Source organism: Ips typographus, linkage group LG5 (genome assembly GCF_016097725.1).
Source record: "Ips typographus isolate SLU linkage group LG5, UJ_Ityp_2.0, whole genome shotgun sequence".
In the NCBI taxonomy this organism is placed as follows: Eukaryota; Metazoa; Arthropoda; class Insecta; order Coleoptera; family Curculionidae; genus Ips; species Ips typographus.
This window is the reverse complement of record NC_138426.1, coordinates 4,052,780-4,071,433: the sequence shown is the minus strand read 5'-3', so window position 1 is coordinate 4,071,433 and position 18,654 is coordinate 4,052,780. Positions and strand designations below refer to the sequence as shown.

At 37.8% G+C, this 18,654-nt stretch overlaps 2 protein-coding genes across 2 annotated transcripts in view; both read left to right on the top strand.

Annotated features, from left to right (window-relative positions):
- The window catches only part of LOC145729588 (diuretic hormone receptor-like), a 213,308-nt gene that overhangs the window by 48,135 nt on the left and 146,519 nt on the right, over window positions 1-18,654 (top strand). The gene's annotated exons all lie outside the window — the stretch shown is intronic.
- On the top strand, window positions 9,027-10,212 carry LOC145729281 (uncharacterized). The gene is made up of 2 exons (XM_081979965.1): window positions 9,027-9,197; window positions 9,241-10,212. Exons 1-2 carry the CDS (start codon window positions 9,027-9,029, stop codon window positions 10,210-10,212), a joined length of 1,143 nt encoding a protein of 380 aa, XP_081836091.1.

Here is an 18,654-nt window from a genome sequence, read left to right as displayed (position 1 = left end):
TCTTGTAGCAGTTTAAAATAATTTCCCACATCTACACGGTTCATGCCCTCACCTCGGCCTAGAGATACACCCTCAGCTTTGCGAATAGACAAGTCTTCTCAAAAACGACCTAAACCAATCCGAACCAGCGTCTCCTTTTTCTTTGTTGAACTTGTGATTGATTTGTAGACATTCAGCAAAATTATAGGCAAGCTTTCGAACATCTGGTACCGTCCTAGGAAACCCGTATTTTTGGGCCTTTATAATGTGTTGCACTAATTTATTTTCATTTGCTTCCCCCAACATACTATCAGGTCCCATTCTACCAATGGTAAAAATATTATTTTTTATTTTCCTTTCAAGGGTTTTCCTAGGAATGCCATAATTTTTTGAGGCGCCGTTCACAGAAGAACCGTTTCTAACAGCTTCAATTGCTAGCCTCAAATTTTCTTCAGTATAATTACCACGATTTGAGTTCTTTCTTTTATACTTTGTTGGCATTTTCCGCAGAAAACTGGAAAGGACATCAAACTGTAAAAAAATAGATGTTACAAACATCTGGCCATCTATCCCCACTATTTGGTGGCCATCTCTCCCAAAATGTTAGGGAAAGATGGCCAACGTGACAAACAAAACTCACAGCATGTTTTTAACTGGTTTTTGAGGTTAGAATTACTTAATACTTATTGTACTCACCTAATACGTTGATATTGGCAGTAGATTTCTTCCCATACACTCACAGTAGACCGCAGAAAAAACTATTCTAAAATTTTCGAACGACGTAATAACGTTTTTATTTTTTGAGCGCTTCAGTGTCACTTCGAGGTAAACGCAAACACATTGACCGTGCGCAAACATAAACGTTTATTGCTGGAGAATGCAGACCGCGCCCGCGCACGACGCCTTTTATTCGAATTTAGCCGTTGGCCGTCTCTCCCGGCTGGCCATCTCACCCTACTTTACCCTACAGGCTGGCTCAAAATTGAGATACGACCTTCAAAAAGACACATAGCTCTGGATCAACATACCACTGTCTTCCAGGCAGAAGTACTTGCAATCTTGTCCTGCGGTCTGGAACTATTGTCCAGTCCCTTAATTGGACAGAATATTAATATCTGCTCCGATAGCAGCGCAGCCATCCAAGCACTCAGTGCCGAGAAGGCAAGCTCCTGGCTGGTGCTGGAATGTAAAACAATCCTCGAGACACTCTCGTTGGAAAATAACATCCGCCTCATCTGGGTGCCAGGACATTCTGATGTTCCTGGCAATGAAAAGGCCGACCGGTTGGCTAGATTGCAAGTGACGCCCATCGGTCCTGAACCGTTTGTTGGGATCTCAAAGAGTACGGCTACACGCTCCATGGGGGCCTTTGCCCGGCAATTGTTTCACTGCCGCTGGGTTGCTGCCTCGGGCATGAGACACGCTACGGAACTCAAAGGTGGCCCCAGTGCTCTGAAAACTAAACAACTACTGAGACTCGACAGAAGCAATTTAAGAACGGTGACAGGCTTTATTGACCGGTCATTGTCACCTTAGACGACATCGACATCTCGAATGTAGGGGATGCTTAGAAGATGAAGAAACTTTGGGACATGTCCTTATGAGCTGTCCTGCCTTCTCTTACGCGCGTATGCGCATCCTGGGACAGTCAATGCTGTTGCCCAGGGACATAAGAGACTTATGCCCCAGTAACCTGGTGGCTTTTATAAAGGACACTGTGCTGCTGGAGCTCCCTTACTGGCGGGACGTGACGGGCCTATATAGAAGGCCGTTTTTTCCCTTTTTTTTTTTCCCCCGACCCTCGTCACACACTCACTAACTCACGACCTTTCAGTTGACATTATCAAATTTGAACCCCCATTTTTTATTGCATTTATGGATTCTACGTAAATTTCTGGGTATTTTTCATGTAGCATATCCTATGTCGATATACAGCTGTTTCCGAAAAAATAAATGTTGAAAAAAAAAAATTGTAATAAAACTTCCACCGTACACATCAGGCTGGTGTTTGGTTTAGTGTCGCAAGGTTTGTTTTTTATATTTTTATAGCAATGCCATTCTCATTCATTTTGAAGTTCCTAATTTGTCTGTTTGCTTTGTCTGCGACTTTATTTCAAACAACTAATAATATTACAACACAAAGAATTGAAATTCTGATGATGATTGGGTATGGCGATAAGTGCTCAACTCATCATGAGGTGTGTGTTTTATTGAATAACAAGTATCCAGAAAAGCCAATAAACCTGTCAGTAGTTAGTAAAATTGAAAGGAAGTTTTGAGATACGTGTTCTGTAGAAAATAAGTCAAAAAATAAACGTCCTGCGATAAACGAAGATGAAAAACTAAATGTTTTATTATCTGTGGAAGAAAATTCACTTATTAGCATTCGTCAAGTTGCCCGCGACTATGATTTCCCTCGTTACCTCATTACAGCAGGATGGTGCACCCCCGCATTAGCAATACAAGTTAGACAATATCTTAACGAAGTAGCATTTTCCAACAGATGGATTGGAAAGCGTGGATCAATTGAATGGCCTCAAAGATTTCCTGATCTCAATCTTTGGGATATTTTTTTTGGTGGGGCCATCTCAAAAATTTTGTTTATTAAATGAAACCTGAATCAATTGACGACTTGCAATAAAAAATAGGAGTTCTCATTTGAAAATGTCAACTCGAAGGTCATATCCCTGATTTGGGATACCCTGTATATTTATTTTTTTCAAAAAATGCTTGTTTAAAAATAATAACAGGCGCGTCCAAGCATTTTTCTGAAAGATAATTCCCTGAATTGTAATCGAATTTATTTCATACTTTATGGACACACTGTATATTTGCACCATACTGTACATACATAGAGAAACTCCGTACTAAAATTGCGACAATTTAACGTTCTGTTTTACAGCGTATGCTGTTGGAGTAAATAACGAGATGCAAAATTGCATCTTTAGAGGCAAAGCAAGGAATTTCAATTTTCCACATCTTTTAACGTCCGTATATTAGGTCTCTAGGCTAACTTTGCGCCAACCTATACGAGAGAAGATATACACACACATAGTAGAAAATGGATCTGTATCTCTATAGTAGCTCAAACATTATACAGGGTGATTCAGTTTTAAAATAACCCATCAAAAAATAAGTTGACATGTATTATGTCATTTTCCTGAAAAACTCTTCCTAAGGTGAATCTTCTTCCAAATTTCAGTTAAAGAAATCCTTTTTTTTGCTATACCTGTCAGACCCATGGAGCAATTTTGATCAAGTTTGGAACTTATAAAATTGAGGAGTTAGGGTGCATATATTCAAGGCATGAATGGATAGGTATATTTATTTACACTATGTACAATGTGTGGGAGAAGAATGTCGATAAGATAAACTTCTGTTCTGGTCCCTCGAGGGCGATTGGTCTCTACGTGACCGGCAAAAGGTCTTCTCAATCCCTCCGCCGTTCTGCAGAACGGGACCCCTGCCATTTCCATTCACTTGATTTTACAACCCGCAACACATCTGCTCTGGGTTACCGAATTGGGTCAGCCTGAAAGTGGAAATTCCAGTTGGTCCCTTTTGACCTTTTAAACGATGCTCCGATACAGATCGTCGGCTTGGTTCTTCGGAGTTCTTACTTGGAAGTACCAATAAACAGGACACCACCACAAAATGAATACTCTTTATGTGATGTGAATGATATTTGTCAAAAATTGTTCAGTATTAAAAACTGACTTGTAGAAAATGTAGACATAAAAAACTACTTTTTCTAGAATTCTTAAATACATTTAAACATTGAAAATTGACTTGGATACGAAAATGTGATTCTCAACCAATGAAAAGTGACATCAGAAGCTTAAAATTTGCCTTTAAAGTATAAATTGTTATAATTTGAAGACAAATTTCAATATTTTAGTCTAAATACAGGATATTGACATTAGGATCATGAAAATTGACTTGAAGACTAACTTTTCAAGTTATTTCACTTTGCTTTTCATTTTCTTCGAACTCTGGACTATTTTTAGTGCTTCAAAACTGCTTTCAGCTTGGAAAATCAAGTTTCAAGACTATCTTTAGCAAGTTTTTGACATAGAAGACTTAAAAGACTAAAAAAAAAACAAGTTTTACATTCTCCATAGGCTTTAAAATGTCATTTCAAGCTTTGTCACTATTAAATTAACTTCTAGACACCTCAGTGCTAAAAATTCGAGCATTTCTAAAAAATCCAAACTGTTTTTAGTTCTTTAAGGCTGTTTCAGCTTGAAAAATCGAGCTTCAATACTCTCTGCACAAAGTTTTTGACTCATCAGGCCTGAAAGCTACTTTGTACACTCTTCATAGTCTTGAAAATATCTGTATTTACTACTAAATTGACCCATCATCGGTACCAAAAGTTGGAGCATTTCTAAGAAATCGAGTTTAGGACTATTAATAATAGTAAAACCCAAGTTTCAGTCCTCAACCCAAAATTTCCTCCTTCCGGTGATTAATTGTATTCTAGACTTGTTTCAGTCCATAAATTTAGGTTCTACACCAAATAAAGTCCTGAAAATAGACTTTTCCACTGTCTTTAGTTTTAGTGAAGTCATTTTTAGCCCTAAAAGTCAACTTTTAAATTATTTTTAATAGGAAAAAATGAGTGTTAGGTTCAACAATCTTTGTCTTGATTTCCAGACTGTTTTTAGTGCTTGAAATCCAGTTTTAGAATGGATGGCATATAAAAAAAACAACAAATTTTAAGACTATTCCTAGCAGTAAATAACAAGTTTTTAGACTATTCAGTACACATTTGGAACCTCACAGGTCTTTACCATACCTATAGTCTAAAAAATTAAACGCAGTAAAAATCCTGTTTTTTTACTATTTTTAGTGTCAAAAATTAATTTGTAAAGCTCCCAGATGACCAGATTAGAGTCCTTTTGAACCATTTTAAAGTAAAAGATACAATAACCCAGGTAGACAGTGGTAATACCAGTAACAGTAACAGTTGACCCAGACTGGTAATCAACTCAACTCATTAAGTAGATATGGTATGGTTTACAAGGTGGATTTATTACCATGCAAGCTTAAATTTGCCGTTTCACTTTTTTTGCAATTTTATTTCAGGACACCCTGTATAAATATTCATTTGAAATTGCTGCAATTCATTCTTTGTGCTAACCATTCCTAGGTAGGAAAGTAAAAAACTGTCATTTTTGATTAATATTTAGTGAGCGTAAAGAATAGAGCGGGAAAATGAAGATCATCCTCATATATCGACGCCACTGAACAATTTTAGGAAAAGTAAGTAAGTAAGTTTTTAAAACGGTTTGTCAGTGTTCATGACACGTCTTTTTCGCAAACCATTATTTATTAAAAAAAAAGTCCTCTTCATAGAGCTTTAATCGAAACTTACTGGCAAACTCTTCTTAACAATATCAGTTTCCTACCATTCAAGTTTTTTGGTCTGTTTAGAGGTAAAACATATTTATGCTTAAAAAGCTCTGGATAGTAACTAATATTCAGATTTGGATACATCAGCATTTTTTTGTAAAAATATTGTAGAACTTATTTGAAAAAGATATTTTTAAAAATTCAAATTTGCCTCCCGAGCCTTATTCCACGAATTGGAGTCTCTAATTACGTCACGGGGGGATCGTGCCAGGCTCATTTTTAATTAAGCCTTTATCAGAGAGAGAAAGACATTTTTCAGTAAGCCTCTATTATTTCCAAAATGACTCTAATGACCTCTGGCTTGGGATAGTAAAAAAAATTGAAATTTGAAATTTGCTGTAGAAAAAAGACTGAGCTGTCAAAAAAAAGACAGATATAGAAGATCTATCTAAAAATGAACAAGTGCAAAAAATTACTACAAAATACCAGTTTACATAATTATAGTTCTTTTTTTCCTAGTGAGTTTTAATTGTAGTGACATTTATTTTTTATTTTTCTTAAACGAAGCAAATAATAAGGTTTTAATCCATATCAAAAAAATCAACTTCATCAACAGGGCTGTATTGTGCAATTTTTGTAAAAAATCTCTGATTTAGTTAGAGAGCAAAAACCCACAAGAAAGTTGGAAAAAGTGAATATATTTGTCATTAACAGTAATAATTTGGCAATTTAGGGAGCTACGGTTCTGAAATTCACAGTGTAAGCACATAGTTGATTTCATAATACAGGGCCGTATTGCATATATTTTTTACAAAAAAACTTCCGGAAAAAAACGACATTAACTAACATGAAATTGTGTTTAAAAGAATATTTTCTAAATTTATTCATTTACGGTTCTGAATTTTGTGAAAAGGACAGTAAATTGTCCCTAAATTCCAGGGTCATAGTGTATTCAACTATAACGCTTAACCACAAATTCCTTTATTCAAAGTTGCTTAATTTTGCCGCTACAGGGTGCCAAATTTCTCAAATTAATATCAATTTTTCGAAATAATTTATAAACGCACTTATAGATTTTCACGAGATTTGGGACCAAAATTGGCATGTTTTCACCTAAACGAAATATTTTTTCAATTAAGGGAAATAATAAAAATTACTTGTGGCTCGTAAATAAAAGTTTGTTTTTTTGTTACCCCTGTATCAATTACTTTAATAATTGATCTGCTACTAGCTGACTTTATTTTGATTTTTTATGCTTCTTGCCGAATTATTGTCAGACATACGATTTTTCTAAAAAAAAATGCAATACTTTTCAACTCATCACCGAACGTTACACCGAGAAGAACGAAAACATACGAAATATCTTCCAATTAGCTAAACTTTATAACAAATATTCAAAATGTTCACTGTTTTGCTCTGTACTGAAAAGAATTTCAACAAAATTTTACAATTTTTTTTGTCTAGCTAATTGGCAATTATTGTGTATGTTTTGGTTTATTCCGGTTATAAATTTAGTGATGAGTTGCAAGGTATTGTACTTCTTATTAAGAAAACCGTATGTCTGACAGTAATTTTACAAGAGACAAAAATGTTTCAAAATAAAGTAAAAATATTGGGAACTTTTTAGTAAGGTCATTCCATTGGGTTTCCATTGACGTATAAAACTCTAGAAAAAAATAGTGCAGTTAAGCGGGTTTTTAAATAAAAAACAAAAGGATTTAACAAAAAAATTGGTCAAAGTTGACGCCCTCTAGTGGCTAAACGGTACCACTAACCAACCGACTTTTCTACGTCAATATAAAGCTCATTTCACTGGCTGTCCATCGACATATAAAAGTATATACAAAGTGTTACAAATACGCGTGTTATTTACGGTTTACAGACAGGGTGCCCCAGAAACACTTTTTTCCTGGTTAGGGCTAATTTGACCCTGGAAAATTAAGAAAACACGGTTACATGAGCTACTAGGTCTACTACAATGTAATGCATAGAAATTTCTGGAAAAACCGATTTTGCAAATGACATTTTTCGTAAGGGTCACATTTGCCTGAAACACCACCACAATTCCAATGAGTTTTGCGTTATGTTGGCCACTTAGTGTGAGCGAAAATCGACTTTAATGATTTTATTTCTACAGTTTTGCTGGCTCTAAATTTGACACTCACTGTGCTAGGATTGTGCCAAATATCAGGGCCGTACCTGACCGATTAAAAAAAAAATCCCTCGAAGAAGTTAGAGTGGTTACAGTCAAGAAAAGCGTTTAGTTAGCTTTGGAGCCCTCTGGCGGCCAAACGAAGCACCCTATCATTACAAACGGCCATATTTTTGGAAAGCCCATTATATTTTCTATCTATTGATATATATAAAAGTCTATACAAAGTGAGTGTTGTAAATAAACGAGTGGTTTGACAGTTTTGACTGAATTTGACAGCTACTACTTTAACCTTCAATAACTCGATTATTTTGTCAGTTACAGGATGGTTCAATGTATCAATTTAAAGAACAATTTTTTTAAATAAGTGACCTAATACAAACTTACCTTAATTTTGAACAGAGAATCAGACAAAGTTATAAGAATAAGGAGTGTTTAATTTGGAAAACGTCTTTTTTAGAACTGACGTCTTGCTCTTTTTTTTGATAATCCTGTATAACACTTTTGAAAGATGAAATATGCTCGATTGCCCCGTTTAGGTCCCCGAGGACTGACGGTATCTCTACGGCGCTCCTCCAGAAGAGCCCGGAGGAGATGACCCTGGTCCTGCTGAGGATATTTAGGCGATCGCTCAATCTGGGGTACATCCCGGGGGCCTGGAGAAGAGTGAGAGTCGTGTTCATTCCCAAGCCGGGAAAGGCGGATTATTCTAATCCGAAATCGTTTCGTTCCATCAGCTTCTCGAGCTTTATGTTGAAGCCTCATGAGCGCATTGTGGACCGTCATATTAAGGAAAAGCTGCTCACTGTGGCTTCTCTACACGAGAAGTAATACGCTTACAGGGCGGGTAGGTCTCCGGAGGCCGCTCTTCATTACATCGTACATAGGCTGGAGAAGGGCAGTGCACCCGGATGCGCCACTCTGACGGCGTTTGTGGATATAGAGGGAGCGTTTCACAACACCTCCTTTGAATCGATATGCCAAGCCCTTGAGCGGCGTTGGGCCCATCCGGTGGTTGCCGGGTGGGTGAAAACCATGCTGTCCAACCGTTTGGTTTTTGCGGAGCTCAACGCAGTCACGTCACAGGCGTGGGTCGCCAGAGGATGCCCCCAAGGGGGCGTTCTTTCGCCCACTCTTTGGTGCCTGGTTGTTGATACTCTGCCGTGGAGGCTCAACTCCGCAGATGTCTACGCCCAGGCCTACGCGGACGATGTGGCCATTCTTTCGAGTGGTCGTGCCGTCGGCGGCCTGGAGAGGAATATCCAGGCTGCCCTTCTATCCACACATCTTTACCAGGCGAGGAAAACTCGGGCCGTTGTCGGACTTAAATCTGTTCGGCCACATTCTGGGGTAGAAATCCCAGGTCAAATACCTGGAACGAACACCTTGCAATCAAACCGGGAAGGCCCGCAATGCTCTTTGGGCGTGCAAGAGGGCCTTTGATACAACGTGGGGACTCCAGCCGAGAATCCTTCGATGGATCTACTGCGCGGTTTTTTGCCCGATGATAACATACGGAGCGACTGTTTGGTCCGGAGCAATGGATAAGGCCAAGTCACGAGCCTTGTTGGACAAGGTTCAAAGACTTGCTTGCGTCTGTATTACAGGTGCAATGAAAACTGCCCCAACAAAGGTACTGGAGCGGCTATGTGGGCTCGAACCGCTGCACCTGTTTATACAAAAAGAAGCCGCCTTGGCAGCCCACAGACTGGTAGGTCTCAATATGCTGATTATAAACTCAGCTGAATCGTAAGGTCATCTCGGGGCAACAGTTGATGAAGCAGGATCGGGTGCCTCCGACGCTTCTGTCAAGAGGACCTCTAAAGTTTGTAGTACCTGAGAGGGAGGACTGGAAATTCTCTCGAAACTCTATCCTCCCGTCGCATGGAGACGTCTGGTTTACAGATGGATCCAAAACCGTTACGGTGGCAGGGGCAGGTGTGTATGGTGCCACCTCGGGGATGAGGCTTAGCTTCCCTCTAGGCTGCCACTGTACCATCTTCCAAGCCGAGATCTTCGCGATTATCCAATGCGGGGAGGTCATTTTAAACTCACCGCTACGCCGGAAGGATATATTTATCTGTACGGACAGCAAGGCAGCAATGGCTGCCTTAAAAGCTGATTCAACGACGTCTGCGCTGGTGCTGGAGTGTAAGAAAACACTCTTGTCGCTCACGCGGATGGCCAAGGTACGTCTAACTTGGGTTCCAGGGCACTCCGGTGTTAGGGGAAACGAGGAGGCGGACAGGTTGGCCCTTCGTGGCTCCAAAGAGAGACCCGTAGGGCCCAAACCTATTGTAGGACTAGCCGGCGGGTTCGGATCCGCTATTGTGGACCGTATCTTCTGGCAAAGATCCGATATTACTTGGGAGGAGGCCGGAAGAATGCGGCAGTCGCGATGTCTCATGGGCTTCTTTCCAAGAAACAAGTCGAAGTCCCTGATGGAATTATCCAGAAAGGAACTCAGATGTGTGACAGGATTTCTCACGGGTCACTGTCAGCTGAGAAGACACATGCACATTCTGGGTCTGTCACAGGATCCGGTATGTCGCTTGTGTCTGGAAGACGAGGAAACTCTGATACACGGTCTCACACAGTGCCCGGTACTTGCGACAATCAGAAAAGAGATTTGGGGTAAAAGTGTGATCAACCCCTTAGATATTCAAGGTACCCGGCCAAGGAGGCTCTGCGGCTTTGTCAGGGCCACCGAACTGGAGGGGTACTAGCTTGTGATGGGTCACAATGGGCCAGGCTAGCGGCCTAATTGTCTTCTCCGAAGGGATCCCATCTAACAATATCTATTCATTCATTCAATAATAATATATTTTATCGTTTTTCTTCACTCACTCTAAGAACAAACCTTCGTAACACAAAAACCAAGAAAAAAACGTTCCCTGATATGCATAAATTAAAATTTTTGTTTTGGAGACTGAAAATATTAAAATTCACATAAAACGGTAAATATCTCAGAAACGGATACAGAAAGGTGTATGACATTAATGAATTTGACGTAGAATCCAAAATCGCAATAATATACAAGGTGTCCCATTTAAACTAAGCAGCAGTTGATATCTACTTCCGGTTAAATCGTTGTACGCATATTTTCTTATTTTTACTTTTTTTAATTAAAAAAGTTTTTTTAGACTCTCTAGTCGTGGTAATTCAGAAAATTAGTGGGTATGGTTAGGATAGGTTAGTTATTGGGAGTTATTAGGAAATACTGGGTATTACAAAGAATTAGTGTACCAATTGTACTCAGCGGTTTACCCCTTGAAGTCACTTTGGCGCACTGTAGCGACAAAATTAAGCAACTTTGGATATAAGTAAGTTTTTTGACCAAACAAATTTGCGATTAAGCGTTGTACAGTCATTTCAGTGACACCCTTTATAAATCGGATTTTGCACATTTTTCTAATTCAGACTACCACTTTTACTTTTGAGGTGTTTTTTTCAAAAATTCCATTCATAAAGTTAGAGTAAAACAATCCTTCCAGTATTATGATAAATTTGAGTATTTAGTAGATGTGATTTTAAAAAATGTCTATTTCACTGACTCTCTTATTAACTGGAAGGGACAGATTCAAACAAAACATTTTATCATCTCCCCTTCTGGCATAGAATCGCTATTAATCATTGACGTGATGTGTGTTAGTGGTGACGATAAATCAAAGCTGATTTCCCATGGAAAATCGTTGTAGCTTCCGCTGTGTCAACATAAAAAAACCATTGACCTCTATTTTTGTTGGAGTCTCATTGAGTGGTTAAATAGATCCTCCTTTTTTGGTCAACGTATTGTAACACGTACAAGCGATAGAAAAATAGTCTTTAATACAATCCGACACATGTTTTTTACTATATCGTACCGTCTGAGTTTTGCTTTGATAAATTAGACGTCCATTCAGTTTTCCCTGCAAAATCCATGTTTTGTATTTTTAATAATAAATCTCCACAAAAGAGAAGGGCTTACCTGCTGGAAAGTGACAAATTGAGGCAGAGCAGACAAGATGTTTTTCCGGCACAAACTCTAGATTTAAACTTTTATTAAACTAAAAAAAATGAGGAAAAAGGAAGGAAATATGAAGACTTTAAATTGAACATTTTTAATGACTGATGTTCTTCGTTTTTGTATTAAATATATATAACTTTTCTATTGAAAATAAAGATTGTTTATATATATATATATATATATATACCGAAAGGAAAACCAACAAGTAGTCTACAATAGGTGATAAGTAGGTTTTGGTCAACAAAATGCAATACTGACCTGGAATGTCAGATAAATTGTCTGCTTACACTGTAAGTTTCAGGACAGTAACTGTCTAAATTTAGAAATTATCATCTGAATGGGGTTTAGTGGAAAATAAATGCACTTCTACAATTTTCTTCTAGGATTTTACGTTCTGACTAAATCAGGGACTTTTTTGGAAAACTAAATTAAAAATAGACGAAAAAAGTAATTTTTGATCTGACAACACTGTACAGGTAAAGTGAAACTAGTTAAAAACAGCCATGTGACCACAAAAATGTAGTTCCAACTGTGAAAATTCGGTAAATCTAGTTTAGACAGTGGTGAAAAGCTGAGATGGCAATACTGTAAAGATAAAGTGTCACTAGTCAAAAACTGTTACGTGATTATAAAAAATGTAATTTAAGCTAACTGTATAATAACATCAGAAGTTCTAGATCGCATGAAAGAAAGAAGAAAGATAGATACAGAGGAAAATTAAGGAAGCAAAAGAAGAATACCTAGTAACTCAATGTGAGGAAATAGAAGTACTAGAGAGGAAATTTAACAGCTTTCACATGCACAAAAAGATAAAGGATATGGCTGGATGCAACAGGATCAAGGCTAGTAATAGTAACAAGGATACAAATGGACGTATAATAACTGACGTGGGGGACAGACATAAAAGGTGGAAAGCATACCTTACACCTAAAAATATTAAGAACAGAAATAGTATATGCTCTGAAAACTATGAACTCCAAGAAAGCTGCTGGTCCTGATCAGATACCCATAGAGCTTATCAAACTCTTTGATGATGATGTGATTGATATCCTGCTGAACCTTTGTAGTCGCATTTATGATAAGGAAGAAATTCCTAAATAATGGCTAACATCCACCTTTGTGCTCGTACCCAAGAAACTAAATCCAAGGGAATGCTCGGATTACCGAACCATCGCACTTATGAGCCACACTTTAAAGTTGTTCTTGAAGATCATCCATAAAAGAATTTACAGAAGACTAGAGGAGGACATAGGCAACAGGCAGTTTGGATTCCGCGAAGGACTTGGAACACTTCACACTTGGCTTTTCGGGATTAACTTTCTTTTCCAGCCCTGTCTTGATATAAACCAAGAGGTGCATGTTTCAGCGTGTTACATCGATTTCGAAAAAGCCTTTGACAAAGTGAAACATGACAAATTACATCGGCTGCTCGTCATTAGAACGGTCCGCTCGCATGTTAAAATAATTAGTAATCTATATTGGGCCAGAAAGCTAATACAATGGTAGAAAACCAACCAACTGAAGAAATGGAGATTCGTCGTGGTGTGAGAAGAGGTTGCATCCTATCGCCACTTCTCTTTAACCTATACAGCGAAGCTATTTTTAGGAAAGCCTTAGAAGATGAGTCAGTGGGAATAGTTATAAATGGAGAAGTGATTAATAATATGAGATATGCTGATGACACCGTCTTGTTAACGAGCAATCTTGGAAAGATTAAATGAGCGATGTAATGAATACGGACTAAAAATAAACTTTAAGAAAACCAATGGTAGTTACAAAGTTCACGCAGAATCTGAACCATGTGAACCAGACGGTGGAAAACACCACGGTACTTGCTTAGAACAAACGGGTGATCAAACAAGAAAAATACGAACAAAGGTAGAGATAGCCAGAACAACATTTATAAAGATGAAAAATTGATTTACGAGTCGGAATCTAACCATGGAACTTAGGAAGGATGGCTTGGACCCTCAAGAAAAACCACATGGGCAACCTGCAGGCCTTTGAAGTGTGGCGCTACCGTAGAATGTGGAGGATTCCCTGGACCGATAGAATTACTAAAGAAGTGAAAGCTCCAATATCTGGGTCATATAATGAGAGGACAGAAATACACACTTTTACAACTGATAGTTCAAGGAAAGATTAGGGGAAGACGGAACATTGGCAGACGCCGCGTGTCCTGGCTAAGGAACCTAAGGGATTGGTTTGATTGTAGCCACGTTCAACTGTTCAGAGCTGCAGTCAACAAGGTCCAGTTGCTGTGATGATAGCAAACCTCTGATAGGAGATGCACTATAAGAAGAAGATGCCGGAAAATCTATATTTCAACTGATTTTTGATGTTGTCGTAAAATAGCTCTTGTTATTTTCGAAATATATAATTATTACCATTAGTAGTAAGTAGATAAAATATTGTATGTATTACGACCAAAAATAATATCACTTAAATTAAGTACGTAATGAAAAAACAGGTTAATATTTATAAGATTTATGGTAAAGGAAGTAAAAATTATTTATAAAATATGTTAAAAATTGCGACCGTCTGACTCTAAACACAAACGTACTCTCTTTTGAAATCCTTCAGCGACATTGTCAAGCCTTTCAGGGGATATGATCTTGAAAGCTTTCCTAATTCCCGCTTTCATGTTGTCTTGACAATACCTTTCACGTATCCCCATAAAAAAAATCCGGCGATGTCAAATCAGTTGAACGAGGGGGCCAATTTTGAAATCCATCTCTTCCAATCCAGCGATTTTGGAATTGTTGATTTAAAAAATGCCGAACTTTGCGATGGTAATGTGCTGGAGCCCCATCCAATTGTAGCCACATTTTTGACCTTATTTCAAATGGTATTTTTTGTAGCAAAATGGGAAGTTGATTTCTTAAAAAGTCGAAAAATATTATGCCATTTAAATTTTCTTTAAAATAATAGGGTCCAATCAAATATCTGCCCATTATACCACCCCATACATTTACTAACCATCTGTGCTGGTTATGAACTATTCTCATCTTATGCCTAATTGTTTTTTATATGTGGTTAGTGGATTTTTGAAAGGAGTTTTCGTGGGAGAAATGTTTTAACTTTGTAGATATAATCACCTTTTTGATTTTTAAATTGATCTGTAATTGACTTTAGTACATTGAAGTTAGTGTGGTTGATTAGTGATCTTTCTCTTTCGGGAAAACCTCCCCTAATCTTGCAGATCTCCGTGAAGACGTCAATTCTGATATGATTTTTAATGTTGAAACCGCTGGAAACGCTCTCAATGGCCACGTCCATCTCCACAGCAAACCCCAGAACATCGTCAACTCTAAGTTTAGGTTTTAAGCAATATTTTAGCCCCCTTTCCATCAAATCCAATTTTTCGCGAGAAAACCTAACATTAGATCATTTTTTTACCCTGTTATGGAATATAAAATCGGATTTGTTATCTATTTGTTTTTGAGAATTATTTTTGATTTAAGTAAAGTGTTAAGTTTTTTGTTTAATTTTATATTTAATAATATATTTTAATTTTTTACACTTTGTGCGTCTGAAATTGTCAACCTTGTCCGTCAAGCCGTTAAGATAATCATTGAAAATTAAGTTACCTCCTACGACTACAATGATTTCGTCATACTTAATTTTTAGAGCACAATCTGTATAATGTAAATTACTGCCATATAATGTGTTCTAATTTCGTTCTTGATTATACCGTGTTGCAGCTTTTCTACCTTTCTACATTACCCGCCAACACTTTTTTGGGACATCCTGTATAATTCAAGTAAATTGCGTTCAAATCTTTCTAACAAATTCTACAACTTGTGTATAAACATTGTTTTTTCTAAAAACATAAACAAAAAAATTTAAGGGAGGTCGTTTATAATGAGACACCCTATACAATACACGTCACTTTACCCTAAAAAGGTAGTGTAAAATCCGATTTAAACAGCTGTTATTAAGGCAAAAATTGAAAAATAAAAGTCACTTGACCAAAAAATGGTAATTTTTAAGATGGCAACACTGTACAGGGTGTCCCATTTTCACTTATTTTCGCGACAATGTGTAATTTTTTGTGAAATTTAACATGACAAACTTCAAATTTATTGCCCGTTTTGTAAATAATAGGTACTTTCCAACAGTTAGCGCAACTTTGTCAACTGTAATTTAACAACGTTTGACTGAAATTTAATTCGAAAATGCCTATTAACAGGGCTCGTTCTGCGTACAAATCAGCATGGAAACGATCAACAAACAAGTTCATATAAACTTAATTACCGATCTAGTGCGAAAAATCAGATCATCGGTCCTGGAAAACAGTAAATTTGCAAATATTACGTTATAGCAAATGAGTTTTTGCTTAGCTTGCCTGATGGTTTCAATTTATACGAGGGTTAATATAACATTTAGTTAACGAAGGGCTTAAAATAAAAGAAGTAATTTTTCAGCTTGAAGATTTGGCTTACAAAGCTGACGTGAACCCCTCAACAGGGATAATAATCCCAGTTGTTGTTGAGGTATCTCACAAACCACCTTTAAACCCTTAAAACCCTGACATATATTCTGATTTATGGTTTTTTAGACTGCAATCAAATTCTTAAATTAATAGCACATTTTTTCAAGCATTGAGCCATGTCTGAAATTGACTACTTATCCATTTTACTAAAAATGTATTGTAATTTTTGATCTTATTAAGCAGCAATGAACAAAGGAAAAGCGAGAGCCTAATGGATCGTATGAAGAGCACGTTTATCTGTTAAGTGCCTGGCTTTCGGGGTAATTAATGAAATAAACACCTCGTGTAACGAACAGAAGTGAGCTATCATGTTGAAAGTTTGCAGAATTCATTACTGTAATGGTTGTATAATCCCCTCTTCTATAACTTGACCAATTTTCCTTCCTTCCGAACAGGAGTATCTAATCAGCCCAGGTTACCAGTTTGGTTTCCGCTGCTACTGATTTTATAACAACTGCCTTGTCGACGACTTCTTCCAGACTTGTTCTTTCCTCGAACTTGTTTACGGGTCTTTTCAACAGGTATTCTTAAGTCGATGCTTCGACGATGATGTATATCTTCTGTGTCCGCACTGCTTCACTTTCTAAAACCACTCTTCTGCACGACGCTTCAATTTCAGCCATTTTACGCCGCTTGCAGCCTTCCTGACAAGATGATGACCTGACATGGCTCTGGGCAAGTAATTTTCTTGCAATGTACCTTTTGTTGTTGTCTGCTCGACCATCTTCACACTAACCTCGTTTCGATTAGTCTTGATGACCCTATTCTACAAATCCAAATGTTTCCGCATAAGATCCAATCCCATCAGTACATCATCGGTTATATTAGGGTTACGAGAACGAAGTGATTGAGTTCATGCTGTCCAAACTGGATTTTAGCTTCATGGATTTCCATTACAGGCATGGTATCACCCTCGGCTTTTTCCAATATAAACTTTGCTCCGGTATCATGCAATGCTTCACTATGTCTGGTCTTACTATGGTGAAACAAGTTCCAGTGTCGACAACCATTTGACAATTTCTTCCGGAAACCTTGCCATTCACTAATAAGCTGGTATTGTTCTGCTACCTAAGACGAGCTAACTTAATAACTGAAAGTGAATGATGATTTTCAGTCAACTTTTGCTTCTGATGAACATTGGCTAGGCTTTCTCTTCCATAACTCACCATTTTTTTGATTTGGGGCACTGATGTTGCTTATGTCTTTCTTCACCGCAGTTCCAGCATCGTGCAGACGGCTTCCTTTGGTAATAAGGATTGTTTTAGGGCATTGAGGTCGAATGTGCCCTTTTTCCCCACAGTTCCAGCATTCAAAAGAACAAGAAAATGGATGCTTTTTCTCACTACTATTGTTTTGCCCCTTTACTTTACTCCACATTTCCATTACGGGTTTCCAATCGACGATTCCAGTCTGATTGGATCTTGAATTGCCTGTGCTTGAATATCGATTTTTGTGCTCTGGTGTTCGGCTTCTTACTTGGCGCACTTGTGCATGTCTTCGTGACACTTGCTTTACTGCCTGAAACTCCAAAGCGTAGGCAAGGGCATCATGTAATGTTTTGCACCTGGCAATTCTAAAAGCTTGCTCAGTATCCCGATCTTTTACTCACTCTTACTGCTAAACGCTCTCTGATGTCCTGGCAGGCAGTTGGATAAGCCAGATAAACTAAACGGGCAATGTCAGCTTCGTATTGCTGCAAGGTTTCTTGGCTTCTCTGACTTCTTCTCGCTAACTGTGCTTCGTAAACTTGCTCCAGACACTTGATTCCAAACCTCATTTCTAAGTTTTGAATCAAGTCATCGTGGTTTTTATAACGAGTATCTTCTAGAGTCTGCAGAACTTCTTCTCGAAGGAACAAACCCAAGACAGTGGCTTTGTCACTTGACGTCCAACTGTTTGTCTGTGCAGCAGCCTCAAACTGTTTTTGTAAACCTGCCACGAGGTCTTGCCGTCGGAAACTGGACTTTTGATATTTGAGCAGACATTAGTACTGGCGAATAAGGTTGGCTATAATAGGTTGACTTTTCTTACAGTTAGTCAACTTTCTCTTGTAGTTTCTGAACAGTTACTTCCACTCTGCCTATTCGCTCCGTCACTTCTTCAACTTTTCTCTCAAAGGTTTCCATCCTGTGTTCCATCTGACTTTTCATTTCGGTAATCACAAAATCTAACTTTTTCTCTTGTTGCTCAAACTGGTCCTTTAGTTGGTCTTTAATGTCATCAAACTTCTGATCTTGACTTGACTGTATCTCTTCTATTTTGGCCTCAAATTGATCTTGACTTATCTGGTTTGCTTTTATTTCCTCTGACTTACTTGGCTGGCTTTAATTTCCTTAATCATCCCTTCTTACTTTGAAGTTTTCCTGGATCTCCAATCCCACTTCTGACACCAAATGTACCGTTTTTCCACGAAAACACTAACTCGCACTGTATTTCCTTTTGTTTACAAACAAATACTGCCAACTGCTGTCTCACTTTTAAATGACAACTCGTTAACAATCACAACAACAACAAAGTTGTCTCTACCGACAAGAGGTAGACAATTATTATTATATTTTATGTTTAGTCAGTTCAGTAAAAAAATATGAGAAACCACAAAAAATACAAATTTATCAGTTTTACTTTGCTTTCACGTGACATTTGTACATTAAAATTAACTCCCTAACA